The 18,364-nt window shown below is 40.2% G+C and overlaps 1 protein-coding gene across 1 annotated transcript; it reads right to left on the bottom strand.

The window, feature by feature from the left end:
- Nucleotides 1-8,566: 8,566 nt before the first annotated feature.
- LOC121386279 (tubulin alpha-1A chain) lies at nucleotides 8,567-12,274 on the bottom strand. The gene is made up of 3 exons (XM_041517130.1): nucleotides 12,120-12,274; nucleotides 10,229-10,451; nucleotides 8,567-9,845 (listed from the first exon to the last, which is right to left on the bottom strand). Exons 1-3 carry the CDS (start codon nucleotides 12,120-12,122, stop codon nucleotides 8,716-8,718), a joined length of 1,356 nt encoding a protein of 451 aa, XP_041373064.1. The 5' UTR covers nucleotides 12,123-12,274; the 3' UTR covers nucleotides 8,567-8,715.
- Between the last annotated feature and the right edge of the window lie 6,090 nt (nucleotides 12,275-18,364).

The following is an 18,364-nucleotide window of genomic DNA, read 5'->3' as shown; positions in this document are numbered from 1 at the left end:
AAAAATATAGTCACGTGACATAAGCCCGATAGGGCTTTAATGATTGCCCAAATTTCAGCAGTAAAGATTGAAGAATCGGGTAATTTCATAGAAATTATTTTGTCTTATGAAAAACCTGTAGCAGAAGCCATATGATTCCAACCCGTGTTGTAACCTCGTACGAGACAGCCCCTGGCACGATATAGGTCAGCAAGCTTTGGAATACCGGCATCGAAGTTGGCCGAAGCTTAGCAGAATGTGGGTGCTGTTGGGTTTCTTTCTGTAGTGTGTGTATTAGTGATTAATATGTGGATATTTTTTTAAATCAAAGAACTCGAAAATGATGGATGCAAAGTTATTTGACGTCAAACATAGGATTGTTGTGGTATTAGAGCGGGAATCTTTGACTACCGTTTGGTGGGCGGCGATTGCGAAAATATTACATAGCTTGGTCTCTGACTGTAAGGGCTAATAACCGTCCAAATGTCCGTCTAGCTTTCTTACAGTCAGAGTACTCGGGCTAACACGGGCTGGTGCGCGTTGCACACGGGTGTATCCATGGTGCTCGTCGTGCAGTTAATACTAAACACAAAGCTTTGATATTTTGAAGATTCAATGATCATCTACGAAAAAGGTTATGCATTCAATGTTAGATGTTATGAATGACATTATGTGGGGGGGGGGGGGGGGGTTGTTGTGAAAGAGAGCTGACGTGCTACGGTGGACAACAAATCAATACCTTTTATTCATGCTGTTAGTGCATGGCAAAAGAAAAACATGCAATTTTCAGTGTGAAAGTCAACTCAACTGTATACCTTTACAGCCTACAATTTGATACAGATTAGTTAATAATGTATTAAGATATTTTCAAAAATGTCACGGTGATAACGAAAGGAATTCTTACTTTAGTGATAAAAATCAAGCATTTCCTTGTGTGCAATTAACTCCTGCCGTACACCGTTCCTACGGTGTGTTTTTTGGTGAGAAACAATTATAATTTCAGTGTTCACAAAGAAGACTATCTTTGAATGCTTAGGTGCGCCGATACACCAGACAGCTTTGTAGTAAACAGAGAGGAGGGCTAAAGATCACTCGAGCTAGACAGGGTTCTAAACGTACTTATGCAAAATATCAAGTGCTCTAAATCAACGGCTGTAATGATAGAGAGGAAACCTGCTACATGTTGTACATTAGGGATCTTTTATATGCACCACCCAACAGACAGAATAGCACATACCACGGTCTTTGGTATACTAGTCGTGGTGCACTGGAAATAGAACAATGGGCCCACCGACGGGGATCGATCCCAAACCGACTGCGCATAAGGCGAGCGCTTTATCACTGGGCTACGTCCCGCACCGACTTAACAGAGACCGCAACTCAACTGGGGGGAAGGGGGAGTATTAGTGTATTAAAAATTTAATATTGCATCTTGATCGAAAATTTAAATTAATATAATAAAAGTAACGATCATAAAAATACAGCTTAACATCTTAAAAATTCAACTTATAATCTAAAAGCGAAAGGTAGTTTCTTTTTTAGACCTAAAAGATCAATCTGATTAAAATTAGCTCTACTGGTCTACCGGTAGATCTAACAGCATTGTGTGGACTCCCAAGTCCAGGTGACATTTCATCTATAAATAACAATTTAAATATCGACCAATTACACTTCACCTTTTATAGCGTTATTCGGGAGCATACACATTCTAAAAATATCGGGCGAGACTATTTATGCAATAGGCGAACTTGTTGGTCTATTTCAACATTAAAAAACAGGGGGAAATGTGCAGTAATAAACTCTGGATTGTATAAGAGTGTAAATATATTTTATTGCTATACCACCAAGGAGTGTTTTTCGTCTTGAAACGAATTTTATATAAAATTTTATGGTGAAATTAGTTTCCGGCATACTTCGTAATTCACCCGAATCATTTCGTATACCCTCGGCATAATCCTGAATGTTTTCAAATTCTTTTCAAATCACTAGCATGCTTTTGCAAGTAAGGTTTTGATTGGTCGAATGAAGGGTCAACTGGACATGAGCTTCAACGGGGTGTTGTTAGATCCACAGATAATAGTAATTAACCAGTGGAGCTAATTTTAATTAGATTGCTAAAAGGTGAAATAGAAATTCAACTATTAACGTCTAAATTTGCTATGGTTGAATAAACGTAAAAGAAAACCAGGTCCTCTTGTTGTGTTAAGGCAAAGGTTGATGAGTTTATGTTGTTTGTAAGTGGTAAACGTTTACGATGTGAATACTAATTCATAATAATAGGTTAATTTATGAATGTTATGCCATTTCTTTTAACATTAGATACACTTTCGTTGTTGAGTATATTTCTGTTATATTTTAATGCCTTGACACACATTTCGGAGTCCAATTTTTCATACACTACCCCAAACATTTCTTTAACCACGTGCTGTGTTACTATTAGCAGGGGGTCCTGAGGTAGAAACCACTCCTTGTTCAAGAAAATGTTCGTTTTTCTTAATATATTTTCCGGGAGACACTGATTCAGCCTCTATATAAACATTGGTCGCCAGAGTCAAGACACCCCCCGCTCCACCCCCACCCCCCAATATTACCGTACACGCGTCTGTATGCACATGAATACACACACACACACACACACACACACACACACAGAGAGAGAGAGAGAGACACACACACCCAGACATACACACACACACAGACACACACAGAGACAAACATACATACGCACGCACAGACACACACACATACACACAGACACACACACACACAGACACACATACACACACACACTACAACACACCACAACACACACACACACACACACACACACACACACACACACACAGACAGACAGACAGACAGACAGACACACACACACACACACAATTATATTGTAACATTTCTGATATTTTGCCGATCTGTCCTTTTATATTTCCTTGGTTATTATTTTTATTTGGGGGGTTTTGGTACTTGAGTGGAAACTTACTCGAGTGTTTTGGGGAAACTACGGGGTTCGTAAAGGGATTTTAATTACCCAGCCAATCGTATTATAGAATATTGATTTGCTGGGCAATGAAAATGGTTTGTGATAAAATCGTGTAGGCCTTGTGTTTTGTGGGTATCGGTAACTGATTAGCCCTCATTTCGAGTTTGGCTTTTGATAGTGAGTGGGTTTTTTGGGGGGGTATTACAGAGCCGTACCCTGATCAAAATCCTGGCCGGGGGGGGGGGGGGGGGGGGGGGGGGGGGGCACTACCTTTCATAAACAAATGAAACACTATTCAAATTAAACCCTGAGATGTGTATGCTATTTTTTGCAGTAAAAAAAAGGTGAGATTCTCAGGGGGTCAACTATCTCCTTCCCCGCCACCCGGAGGGTACGGCCCTGTTATAGTCTTGTTATAATTTACGCTTGTGCTTGCTTCCAAATAGTCTACCTGTATTAGTATTAGACATGTAAAATGTCGTAGTTATAACTAGGTAATAGTAATCATTTCTGTCTGTGCAATTTGGGATATCTGGGTAAATTAAAGTGAGATGCGCTTTCCGAATATGCAAGGGCGGAACCAACATAAGGGTTCCGTTAGACTTTAATAGAGAGTAACGTCCGGGGGTACAGTTTGTAAACACGTTCCGAACAAGCAAGCACGGAACCGTTTTAAGTGCCCTGTCAGACTTTAATAGGGAGCGGTTTATATGAGGCGGGCTGGTTAACGGATATCTAAATTTGCAAGGCTTATGAATGTTTCTGAAAAGGGGTAGTCTGTTGGAATTCAACGGCATCAGGGCTTGCAATTATGCTCTGTAGAGGGAGGCCGAGGAGCTATCTGGATTACTTCCACCTTTTCGTATAGCATTCTCCGCTGAGCCACCTGTGAGTGCATGGTTCCGGGTTGTCTTTGAATATTGCCTGTCTATCATTTCTAGGGTGAGTGCCAGCTGTTGAGATTGTGATTGCTCCCCCTTTGTTGTAAGTACTGGAACATCCAATTGGATTTCTGGGAGATGGTGTGTTGGTGACCAGACATTTGGAGAAAGCTCTTCATATTGACTGGCATTTTGCATGAGCACATCAGTCATCAGTATGCATTTTGTGCAGATCCTTCACATAGTGGTTAAGACTGCCTTTTTATTTGTTTGTTTGTCTTTTTCTGGAGCTTTTGGTGTAAGGGGTGTGACAACAGGTTTTTTTCATCTTTTCTTCTTGGACTGCAGATGCTGAAGGTCTGGGGTTTTTTCATTTCACTGATTGGAGTGCTCTTCATAGCACCACGGATGATTCTTAGACCCATGTGCTGCATTTTATCCAACTTATTCCTGTTTGCTTTTGAAGCAGCTGTCCAGGTTGGAGAGGCATATTCGATGGTAGGTCTTATAGTTCCGGTCTTGGAGTTGACACCCCAGTTAGTCTCAGCCAGTTTCTTCATTAATGACAATTGTCTGACAGTTCTTGGCTCTATGACATGAATTTGTGTTATGATATAATTTTGTTATTTCATTACTGTGGTATTATATCTATTTCAAGCCATCATCTTCACATGTTTTTTATATTTCATAGAACACGTAGATCTATGTTTTGAAGTGCACGGACTTATGCCATACTGTTTTTCATGTTATTTTAACTGAATATCAGTTGTTACAGAAACTGTTTTACAATCACTACATCTTTGTTCACCCAGAAGGTAACCAACCACAGTTTGTAGAAGACAGTATTGTCAGTCATATTTTTAGTTTGATCTTACTTATGCTTACATTAAACGAGATTAAATGAACCATTTGTATTACTTTATTCATAAGTTTATTCAAAATCTATGTCTAATATAATATGGGGTAGGATGGATATTCGTCTCTAGAGGCGACGCCAAACGATACGAGTGTTTCGTACGAGAATACCCACGAGAATAGCCGATTGACAAGACAAACATTACGATTCCATCGGTTGCCAAATAATCAGTTATTTTTCATGGCTATGCCCGTACATGGCATTTGTATTGTGCGGTGTACCGGCCTCGGTGGCGTCGTGGTTAGGCCGTCGGTCTACAGGCTGGTAGGTATTGGGTTCGGATCCCAGTCGAGGCATGGGATTTCTAATCCAGATACCGACTCCAAACCCTGAGTGAGTGCTCCGCAAGGCTCAATGGGTAGGTGTAAACCACTTGCACCGACCAGAGATCTATAACTGGTTCAACAAAGGCCACGGTTTGTGCTAACCTGCCTGTGGGAAGCGCAAATAAAAGATCCCTTGCTGCCTGTTGCAAAAGAGTAGCCTATGTGGCGACATCGGGTTTCCTCTTAAAACAGTGTCAGAATGACCATATGTTTGACGTCCAATAAACCGATGATAAGATAAAAAAAATCAATGTGCTCTAGTGGCGTCGTTAAATAAAACAAACCTTTAACTTTCGTATCGTGTGGTGTCTCCTCAAGAGAGAATTAGTTCGCAGACAAATGCTGAATGTTTCTGGCACAGTCATGACAGTAGCAACTGAAATACAGTTGCCCTCTGGTTTGATCCTCACTCAGGGATACAAGTATAGGTTTTTCTACATACTTCAGCTTGTAAGGTTTCACTTTAGTATTGATAATTTTGAAGATGGATTATTGCCTAAACAGTGTTTTATGACGTCACTGAAGCTTAATTATAATGTTTTAAACCATCTGGTTCGATGATAATGTTGCTCTGAAAGAAATATTAAAAATAGTGTATTAAAACTGCATTAGACGGTGTATTTTTAAAAATGGATGGGCGCACTGACCGGTGTTGTGGTTAGGCCATCGGTCTACAGGCTGGTAGGTACTGGGTTCGGATCCTAGTCGAGGCATGGGATTTTTAATCCAGATACCGACTCCAAACCCTAAGTGAGTGCTCCACACGGCTCAATGGGTAGGTGTAAACCACTTGCACCGACCAGTGATCCATAACTGGTTCAACAAAGGCCATGGTTTGTGCTATCCTGCCTATGGGAAGCGCAAATAAAAGATCCCTTGCTGCTAATCGGAAAGAGTAGCCCATGTAGTGGCAACAGCGGGTTTCCTCTCAAAATCTGTGTGGTTCTTAACCATATGTCTGACGCCATATAACCGTAAATAAAATGTGTTGAGTGCGTCGTTAAATAAAACATTTTTTTTTTGTCGTACACTGGGTAGGTATTGAAATCGTACACTATACAACACCGGCATGGTGTGCACGTCGTACACTTGATTTTTCAACAACCTATTTTATAAATGCAATTTGCAGTTAACATTGGCAGTAAGAGTAAAAATATTTGCATGCTTAATCTAAACAGAATACATTTTGAATCATATGTGTCAAATTAAATGTTTTCATATTTTGCAGTATTTAACTAACATTACCGTAGAAAGCAAAAAAAAAAAAAATAATAATAATACTTTTTTATTTTTTTGTTTTTTAATCACGATTTCTGCGGACGTTTCACCCAAATAATTATATTAACTTATTTTTTTAACACGGAGTCGCTAAACTTCGCTTACAATATCATCTTATAACTTTCTTTTACGGCCTAAAATTTCGAATATATTAGTTTCTTATCTTTAAAGATATTTACAAAAATGTTACAGTGATAAAAAAAAAATATCGACATATAGTCTTAGAGAGGAAACCCCCCCAAAAAATTCCATTAGTAACAACGAATCTTTTGTATGCACCATCCCACAGACAGGATAACACATACCACGGCCTTTGCTATACCAGTCATGGTGCACTGGCTGGAACGAGAAATAGCCCAATGGGCCCACCGATGGGAATCGATCCTAGAATGACCGCGCATCAAGCGGGCGCTTTACCACTGGGATACGTCCAGCCCCTTGTCATTGTTTAAGTCTAATACTGCTAAGGGGCGGATGTAAGAGTTCCTTAGGAATAGGGTTCACCTTAAAAGGGCATTTTCAGTATTCCGAACTGTACTGTAATGTACTGTATATATATGCCCCCGAACACTCTCCTCCACTAGTGCGTCTTGCTATTTCCGCCCTGCTAAGACAAAGGGCAGTAAGACGTAACTATTTTGAGACCATCACTGTTAGATCCTTGTGTCCACCTGGTAAAGGCTTAATTAAGCTGTTGAATGACTTTGTTTCCTCAAGGTTGTAGTCTGTCAAGAAGACATTGCTCTGTAATATTTTGTTAGGATCGATCCCCGTCGGTGGGCCCATTGGGCTATTTCTTGTTCCGGCCAAGGCTCCGCAACTGGTTTAACAAAGGCCATGGTATGTATTATCCTGTCTGTGGGATGGTGCATATAAACGATCCCTTGCTGCTAATAGAAACGAATAGCCCATGAAGTGGCGACAGCGGTTTTTCTCTCAATATCTGTGTGGTCCTTAACCATATGTCTGAAGCCATATAATCGTAAATAAAATGTGTTGAGTGCGTCGTTAAATAAAACACTTCGTTTTTTTCAAACGTTTCGTGTGCCGTTATTGGACGTTTAAAGTTTGTTTTGTTTAACGACACTATTAGAGCACATTGATTTGTTAATCATCGACTATCTCACAGACAGGATAGCACATCCCACAGCCTTTGATATACCAGTCGTGGCACCATGGTGTGGTTTGAGATAAAAAAACAAAAACAAAAAAACACCCCAAAACACACAGCCCAAAAACAACAACAAACAAACAAAACAAAAAGAGTTAAAATTTGTTTTGTTTAACAACAACATTAGACCACATTGACTCGTTAATCATCGGCTATTGGATATCAAATATTTCGTAATGTTTACAAATTATTGTCAGAGGAAAGCAGATACATATTTGCCATTTGTAGAAAGGACTATTTTATATGCACCATCCCACAGACAGGATAGCACATACCACAGCCCTTGATATACCAGTCCTGGCGCATGAGAAATAGCCAAATTGGTCCACCGACGGGAGTTGATCCTAGATTTGGCAAGCGCTTTTCCACTGGGCTAAGTCCCGCCCAGTTTAAGATTTAAATACGCAACCAGGATCGGGATATAGCGCATTTGCTAGATCGCAAGCCTGAGATACTTACATCCCTCGTTGCACCCCCACCCCACCCCACCCCACCCTTACATATCCAATCCAGTGCCACAATCCCACTTCCATTCAAAGATACAACCATTTCCCCACTCCAAATTAAATCTAGAAATAAATCATCAGTATCCTAGATCCCAAGGTACATCAATTTGATCAAAGGTACATCCACCTCCCAATTTAATATATACATTTGTCATGAGCATCAACAACCATTAATTTTATTAATAATAATACTTGCATCCCTCGTTGGGCCCATATCCTCAATGTCCAAACCAGTGCCACAATCTCACTTCCACCCAAAGGTACCATGATTTTCCCCTCCTAATTTAATCTGGAAATAAGTCATCAGCATCCAAGACCCTCAGGGTACATCAATTTGAACTTTCTTGCTCAAGTTGGTGGTCATTTATTTAAAGATATCTACGTTAATTTTATTATTAATAAATAAAATAAAAATAAAAACAACCCAAAAGACTCCATCTCCCTAAAAAGACCCACCTCAAAACAACAAATAATAACAAATAAACAAACAAAAAGACCCCAACAAACTAAAACAACAATCAAGTAATCTGAATCGATTTTTTTATTTACTTTATTATTTTCTTAATTTAGTTTTAACAATTGCGAATTAATCACAGTTGGAAATTTAAAATGTTTTGGTAGGGAGTGGGTGTGGTAACTGTTCAATTGTCCGTCAGTGTGAATATTGGGCAGTTAATATTCCTCCCCTTCTTCTTCTCCTTCACCTTCAACGGAGTCTACGCCAACCTCTTCGTAGTCCTTCTCCAGGGCAGCCAGATCCTCGCGAGCCTCCGAGAACTCTCCCTCCTCCATACCCTCACCGACGTACCAGTGGACGAAGGCGCGCTTGGCGTACATCAGATCGAACTTGTGGTCGAGACGCGCCCACGCCTCGGCGATGGCGGTCGTGTTGCTCAACATGCAGACGGCACGCTGGACCTTGGCCAAGTCACCTCCCGGGACGACGGTGGGCGGCTGGTAGTTGATGCCGACCTTGAACCCGGTGGGACACCAGTCGACGAACTGGATGGTCCTCTTGGTCTTGATGGTGGCAATGGCAGCGTTGACGTCCTTAGGCACGACGTCACCACGGTACAGCATGCAGCAGGCCATGTACTTTCCGTGACGAGGATCGCACTTGACCATCTGGTTGGCAGGCTCGAAGGTTGCGTTGGTGATCTCGGCAACGGACAGCTGTTCGTGGTAGGCCTTCTCGGCGGAGATGACAGGGGCGTAGGTGGCCAGGGGGAAGTGGATACGTGGGTAGGGCACCAAGTTGGTCTGGAACTCGGTCAAGTCGACGTTGAGGGCGCCGTCGAATCGGAGGGACGCAGTAATTGAGCTGACAATCTGGCCAATGAGTCGGTTCAAGTTGGTGTAGGTTGGTCGCTCGATGTCGAGGTTACGACGGCAGATGTCGTAGATGGCCTCGTTGTCAACCATGAAGGCGCAGTCGGAGTGTTCCAGGGTGGTGTGGGTGGTCAGGATGGAGTTGTAGGGTTCGACAACGGCAGTGGAGATTTGAGGGGCTGGGTAGACTGCGAACTCCAGTTTGGATTTCTTGCCATAGTCGACAGAGAGACGCTCCATCAACAGAGAGGTGAAACCGGAGCCGGTTCCTCCACCAAAACTGTGGAAGATGAGGAACCCTTGGAGACCGGTGCACTGATCGGCCAGCTTACGGATTCTGTCGAGGACGAGGTCGACGATTTCCTTGCCCACGGTGTAGTGGCCGCGAGCGTAGTTGTTGGCGGCGTCCTCCTTGCCGGTGATCAGCTGCTCGGGGTGGAACAACTGGCGGTAGGTACCGGTTCGAACCTCATCTGGAAAAACACGAATTGCAGTTATAATATTTTTCATCTAGCAAGTTACTTATAAAGTTATAACGCGAGTAGCCTAGTAGTTTCGGCTCTTTGTTTAAGATTCCGTTTGTGTGTTTCAAGAAAGTAAATAAATTGTTAGATGTGAATTTTTTAAGTATTCAGACTTAAAATTTAGATTAGTTGATTTATTTTCTTGGGGTTTTTTAAAATTATTTAAAAAAAAAATGTTTTCATTCCTTTATTTTTCAGTATTTACTTTTGCTTCTTATCACATAACCCCCATCTCATGTCTCACTTTCTCAGCATCTCTTTTCTTTCTTACCCTTCGTCTGTCTGTCTGTCTGTTTATTTCAATTAAGTGACCAACCACAACAAAGACTTACCAACAACAGTTGGCTCGAGATCGACGAAGACAGCCCGGGGGACGTGCTTGCCCGCCCCTGTCTCGCTGAAGAAGGTATTGAAGGAGTCGTCCCCTCCCCCAATCGTCTTGTCAGACGGCATCTGTCCATCAGGCTGGATTCCGTGCTCCAGACAGTACAACTCCCAGCATGCATTGCCGATCTGGACTCCGGCCTGTCCCACGTGGATACTGATGCATTCCCTCTGAAGAATAACGTTTATTCCGTTTATAATTTAGGAAGAAAAACAACAACGATGGTGATACAAATAAGAAAAAGTTTTTTTTTCCTTTTCTAGGATTTATTAATATATATATATATATATATATATATATATATATATATATATATATATATATATATATATATATATATATATATATGTCACTGGGCCCTTCCCCCAAATGGATTTTCTGGATCCGCCACTGATATACGTATAATAGAAATAGATTATTGTCCTATATATAACACATTATATAGGGGCGAATATATTGGGAGGGGGCTAGAAATAAATCCGCCGGCCGATTTTTTAGGGGGCGGACATATTTTGCGACACCGGCTTGACTAGTATTCCTTGCAGGGTATGATAATGACCTGGTTTCACATGAACACTTCCTCAGCAGAAACCACCGACAGCAAAGTTGATACCCACCACCATCCACACCGCTGTCTTTGTCCCCGATTTGCGAGCACGTTACCATGGGGACGTTGGTTTGATCAATGAATGACCTTTTGGCAAACAAAGAACTGCACGAACAGGTTTGAATATGTCTCGGCATTGAACCGCTTTTCTGGTTTACATTTCTGACGTCTCTTCAGTGAATAAATACCCAGCACAAAATGATATCTGAGGGATACTGTTCGTGTGACATTTCAAATACTAGTACATGCCAGGCGCAGATCTGCGATTTCTGAATAGTCAAAGTTAAGTTTGTTTTGTTTATCGACACCACTAGAACACATTGATTTATTAATTAATCATCGGCTATTGGATGTCAAACATTTGGTAATTATGACATGGCCTTAGAGAGGAAACCCACTACATTTTAAATAGGGATGGCCCGTAACACTTCATGTAATTTAGTTCATCAGCGTTAATAAATACCACTCAAAGTTCAAATCACTTTACTATAACGGGATTTTTTTTGATTTTTTTGTTTTTTTTTTTGTTTTTTTTTTGGTGGGGGAGCCTTTGGCCCCCGCCTTCATAGGCAAGCGTATGTGCAGGGGATGTAGCATTTTCCAGACAATGACGAGCAATGGACAAGTTACGCAAAATTAGTTTTGCGATATCAGTTTGCGAAAAGATCGTTCTCGCAATTTTCAGAGGCTGTACTCTTTTTCACCACATGTTAATAATAATAATAATAATTAATAATAATTAATAATAATTAAAAAAAAAAAACGAGAAAAGAAATGTAGAATAGACGCTTTTTTTTCTAGGTAGGGTCGGGAGCCAGGAAACACCCTTTTCTCCTTTCTTTTAGGTTATTCTAAACCCATACATAGCAACATAAAATAATTCAGAGGGGGGAATAGTAAAATGGGGGAAGGTAGGCTACAGTAATATAGGTACAATTGTTTACACAAAAGTTAGAAGTTAAACTATATTTAAATGAAAATGTGGCTAGTGCCACATCCCGCGATATTACAACCCCACACTTCATATATCAGTCCTATACAGACAGTGACATGGTCATGCCCACCCCAAATCAAACAATTAAAAAAAAAAAAAATCTGTATTACATTTTATAAAATTATACATACATACACCCACACTATAAAATCCTGGCTACGCCAGTATATAAAGGCCTTTTTTTCTTCTTTAAAAATAAAATAAAATTATATACATATACTATATATTAAAACTTACCATTTTGGCAAAAGTAACAAGTTCGTCTGTAGAAGAAACGTAATGGTCTCTTTTCAGCACAAAAACAACCCTGTTGTGTCCCAACTAACCCAACTACGGCGTTTATATACCGTTGGCCTGGACAATCGCCTTGTTGCTACAACAAATAACAGTAATATATCTGACCATCAGTTGTCTCCCGTTTACAGCTGTAATCTAGTCACTGAATCCAATTCTGCGACGTGCATGCGATAGTCAGGCGTTTACTTGAATGTATTTCATATCGGCGCCGCTGCTTTGATTTTCGACAAAGGCGGGTCTACAGGAGTGTATGCATGTATCTATGCCCACATAAGACTGTCAGATCAAATGTCAGAATGTAACGTGCTTATATCAAATTAATGTTCAAACACGCTTCCTGCGAGGCACAGACTACCGCCAGAAAATGTGTCCCAAATGAGAAAAGGGGTTAGGGGTAAAAGAGGGCAAATGAAATTTGAAAAAACAAAAAGGATTTATTAATGGATACATATTTTTTATAATTAACATCCAAAAACTAAATTTGTTTGCGTATATCCAAATGTTTTGTTTTTGTTTGTTTAAATTTGAACGCAATTTAGACGGCTCTCTAATTTAAAAAATGTTTTAATCGGACTATTAGGACAAATTTTGAACCAGATCTAAAATGAGTCCGAATTTAGAACCTTTTAATTGCCCATTGGCGAATGTATACGAGATGAAAACTTGGCTCACCATAAATTCAACTATATATTAGATTTATAATTAATAATAATTAATCATCTAGGTTTATTAAGGTATATGCCAGGGGCGGAAAGTAAGACACGATCCACTTATGCTTTCATCCTCATTAAGACATGGACCAGTCCCACTCCGCACCCCAACATAGTCCCACAATTGGGTTTTTTATTATTTACTAAAAGTTCATATACAACAGTGGACATTGCCACCCTAATGGCGGTCAAGAGTTCGTTACTATTACCCGCGTAGATATTGACATGGAAATGACGTTTGTTCGGTCGTCCCTGCTGTGAAAATGGGTTTCTAAAACAATAAAAATATAGTCACTTCATATTATGGTCATTTCCAGAGCCGGTTTATCCTAGTAGTACATGTAGCACGTGCTACGGGCACCGCGCTTCTGAGGGCCCCGCGGTCATGTGTACATTTATAAGAAAAAGAAAGAAAGTTTGTTTTGTTTAACAACATCACTGGAACACATTGGTTTATTAATCATCGACTATTGGATGTCAAACATATAGTAATTTTGACAGTCATAGAGAGGAAACCTGCTACATTTTTTTTTTTTTTCATTAGTAGCGAGGGATCTTTTATATGCACCATCCTACAGACCCCCGTCGGTGGGCCCATTTGGGTTATTTCTCGTTCCAGCCAGTGCACCACGACTGGTATATCAAAGGCCATGATGCGAGTTGCTATGTGTGGGAAAGTGCATATTTAAGATCCGTAGCTATTAACTGAAAAATGTAGCGGGTTTCGTCTCTAAGACTATTTGTCAAAATTATCAAATGTTTGACACCCAATAGCCGATTATTAACAAATCAATGTGCTCTAGTGATGTCGCTAAACAAAAAAACCCTTTAACTTTCCATGTGTGACGCAATATGTCAGCTTGAACAGCACCAAATATATACCACTAAATAGAACACTATATAATGCAATGCCTTCTACACATTTTGAATGACATGTACTTGCAAAAATACTATAGTATACTATACTGAGCCGCTTTACAAACGCAACACTCATTGTACCAAATACTGTATAGGCCTACTTGATTTAATAAACGGATTGCACCAAAGGCCAACACATTGTGATTGGTGCTCGCTCGAGGTACTTGCGTCGCCGGATCGAACCACCTCGGTGGATCCATTCACCTGATTGGGCTTTTCTCGTTCCAACCAGTGCATCATGACTGGTCAAAGGCCGTCGTATGTGCTTTTCTGTCTGTGGGGAAGTGCATATATTATAAAAGATCCCTTGTCGCGGGCATTCAGATATTATTCTCAAATATTTCATCCCAGCAGTAAGGAGGCCAAGCGTTATGCTGCTGTAAACCGCCGTCACGCATTCGACGTTGCATAATAGCAGAAGGACCCGGTTCAGTTTCTCCGGATCCTGTTCGAACACCTTTTTAGGACGAACTGTGGCGTGACGAGTAGCAATAATACAACTGGAGCAGGCCCCGTTCCACAAACGACAGCACATTCAACTTATTTTCGTGCTTATATTCAATTAAGGTCCAAGCACGCTGTCCTGGGCACACACGCACGCACATCCCCACACAAACACACGCACACACACACACACACGCGCGCGCGCGCACACACACACACCAGCAATCTGGGCTGTCTGTCCAGGGCAGTGGGTTAGTTGTTATTTGTTACTAAGTTGTTATTGAGAGAAAAGAGGGTGTAGTGGTCTCACACCTACCCACTGCGACGTTAAAACTTGCGCTGGGGGTGGGAGCCGGTACCGGGCTGCGAACTCAGTACCTACCAGCCTTACCAGTGCGATAGCTTAACCACGACACCACCGAGGCCGGTTGACAGCACATGTACATCTTACACCAAGGCTCCACCGTCGATCCACTTCAGTCGTCCCAATTTCTCGTTCCAACCAGTGCACCACGACTGGTATATCAAAGGCCGTGGTTTGTGTTATCCTGTCTGTGGGATGGTGCATATAAAAGATCACTTGCTACTGATGGAAAATATGTACCAGTCTCCTCTCTAAGACTATAATATGTCCCCTTCAATAGGCCCAATGAGTTATTTCTCATTCCAGCTAGTGCACCACGGCTGGTATATCAAAGACAGTGGTTTGTGCTATCCTGTCTGTGGGATGGTACATATAAAAGATCCCTTGCTACTACTGGGAAAAAAAATGTAGTGAGTTTCCTCGCTAAGACTATATTGTCAAAATTACCTAGTGTTTGAATTCCAGTGGCCGATTATAAATAAATCAACGTGCTCTAGTGGTGTCGTTAAACAAAACACACAAACCTTACACCAAGGCGCCACCCGACGTATAATTATGTTAATCTCTCCACCCCCCCCCCCCCCCCCCATCATATATCTTCGTCACCCACCACAATATATATTCTCCTGTCGTCCCATAACACGACTCATAGACCGTGTGGTTGTCCTCCCCAACCCCTAACCCATAAAATTCCGACTACGCCAGTGCGCACATAAATTATGGCTCATGCGTGAACCATGATACGTACTTAAATTTTAGGAACATTAAACATTAAGTAATGAAATAAAATTGTATCAGTTGACTTATTAAATCAAATATGAAATGTTTGGTACAATGAATGTTGTGTTTTTGAAGCGGTTCATTTTCTAACATTTCAGTACTATATATAAATTTCAGTAATATGATAGTTTCAAATATCGCAGCTAACTAAAGGTGTTGGATCGTGGAGTGGGGGTGGGGGGGGTGGGGGTGGGGGGGTTTTGGCTGAATGAAGCAAAAATATATATTGCGAATACAGTAATGAACTAAAAAAACCCTCTAAGAAATGTTTGACGTTTTGTTATATTTTCAGGGGCGGATCCAGTATTTTTTGTAGGATAACAAAGGTCAAAAGTGCACTAAGACAGCTCCAGAAAAGCCCTCCCCCACCCCAACATCTCATTTGAAAAACAAAAGGGTAGCGGGCTGTTAAAAATAGCGTTGCATATTTTCGAAACGTCCCATTACGCATAAAGCTTACAAATTCGCTTCTCACATGAACTAACGTTAGTAAAAACAAATCTTTTTGGTTAACACCACCACTAGCGCACATTGATTTATTAATCATCGGATATGAATCATTTGATAATTCTGACATATATTCCTTAAGAGAGGAAACCCAATGCATTTTTCCAATAGTAGCAAGGGGTCTTTTGTATGTACCATCCCACACATAGAGTAGCACATACCACGGCCTTTGATATACCAGTCGTGGTATACTGGGTGAAACGAGAGATAGTCCACTGGGTCTACCGACGGAGATCGATCCCAGACCGACCGTGCATCAGGCGGACGCTTTACCACTGGGGTATGTCCCACCCCTTGTAGACAAAATTAATAACATTATATTTTCTCGTGACAGCAATCGGTTTGTTTTGACGGAGAAAGTTTGTGATAAAACCCAATTTGAATACATTTCACTGCACCTAACTTAATAAGTTACTACTAAAACATGAAAGTGTCCGAAAATACAGATATTTCACTCTAAAAGTATTTTTACTCACATGCAGGATTTTTCTAGGGAGGGGTGCAGCGTTTAAAAAGGCCACTTCCAATATTCAGGGAGGGTGCAACGTTTAAAAAGGGAACCGACAGTACCTTAAAAATACGAAGAGGTATTTAATCTGTTAAGCTTCCACAGAAATATCAAGTTAACCAAGAATTTGAATAGTCTGCACTAAAAACCAATAAATGCATTATATTAATTTTCTAAGTTTATTTCTAGTTCGAGCCAGTGCACCACAACTGGTCAAAGGCCGTGGTATGTGCTTTCCTGTCTGTGGGAAAGTGCATATAAAAAGATCCCTAATGCATTAGGACAAATGTAGTGGGTTTCCTCTGAACACGTGTCAGAATGACCAAATGTGACATCCAATACAATAACCAATAATTCATTAATCAATGTGCTCTAGTGTTATCGTTAAACAAAACAAAACACCGTATTTTTTACTATACATACTTCTAATTTTGGTGGAGAATGAATGAATGGTTTAACGACACCCCAGCACGAAAAATACATCGGCTATTGGGTGTCAAACTATGGTAATGCAAACAAATAAAGTGATCAACATCAATATAAAAATTCAAGATTTAAATAAAAAGTGTAAAGGACTGTACAAAAATACAAATATCACAGATAAATACTGACTTTTACTCAAAATTTTAATTGTATCTCGAAGAAAACAAGGGAATTTGTGCTGTATTGGCCATTCTCAGAGAATGATTGAATGTTACACCCCTACACCACGATGAGGTTATATCACGCGCAGGGGCGGAGAAGAGTGACGACCCTCACGTTGTATTTGCAATCACGCCCGACACTAATTTTGGCTATTATACTGCACATACTTTTGATCTTAAAACTATCGATGTGTAAAATATTTCATTTGTTCTAAACCCAATTCCTATCGCAATTATTAACCCTCGGCCCATTGTAAAACAAAACCAAAATTGTCCTTTAAGATAACAAACACGGCAACGTATTGCCAAGTTTAAAATAAATTCTGGGAATATGTAAAACAAAATCTGTGCTTACGTAGACCTGCTTAAAACAAAACAAAATTGTACCACGCTTTTTTTTTCCATCGACTATATAGTGTGGTAATAGAGAAAACCATACTATAAAACTTGTGCACTATAAACATGGCAAAACAACTTACGTGGTTTATTTATTACATACACACTATATTATGATTAACACAAAATTAATTCAGTAACTTACTTCGTCTGTAAAGGTGGTTGAATTTTATGGAATGAACAAATTGGCTAAGAACACGTGATTTTTGTATCAGGCGTATGTTCAATAAAGAAATGTTTTATTTAACGACGCTCTACAATGTGTTCAATAAAACACGGTGAGAATTGTCTCGATTCCTGCAGTAAGATTAAATGACTGTAATAACAGTGTTATTCAATAAGGTGCGTATGGTATGCACGGTTATTTGTAGTTTTGATCGACAGAAGTTAAGACGATCTGCGCATTCAATCAAAACTTCGAACACTTGTATTACAACCATGTAAAGATGGGGCATAGCCCAGTGGTAAAGCTCTCAATTGATGCACGTAAAACTGACATGACAATAGAAAACAATTGGCGGTTTTCTAAGACTATTATGTCAAAATTACCAAATGTTCGACTTCAAATTGCCGATGAGTAATAAAGCAATGTGCTCTAGTAGTGTGGTTAAACAAAACCAACTTTTTTTTCTTTTCTTTTTTAACAATATTTTTAATTTTTACACTTGCAACTTACGATAACTAACATCAGGGGTAGAAATTGGTTAACTAAAAAAGAAATCTAACGGGGTCCTGGAAATTCTTGAAATCCTAGGTTAAAATCTGTGCCATCCGACACATTTTGGAGGAAAGGATGATTAAAATTTTCCAGCCCTGTAACATGAATACCCCTATAGCAAATTGCAAAGCAGCCAAACTTCAAGCTATATTTGCCAAGAGTTGGTCTTTATCAAATAACACTAATAATAAAAACA

Source organism: Gigantopelta aegis, chromosome 2 (genome assembly GCF_016097555.1).
Source record: "Gigantopelta aegis isolate Gae_Host chromosome 2, Gae_host_genome, whole genome shotgun sequence".
Lineage (NCBI taxonomy): Eukaryota > Metazoa > Mollusca > Gastropoda > Neomphalida > Peltospiridae > Gigantopelta > Gigantopelta aegis.
Note: the sequence above shows the minus strand (reverse complement) of the source record. Positions and strands in the feature narration are given on the sequence as shown.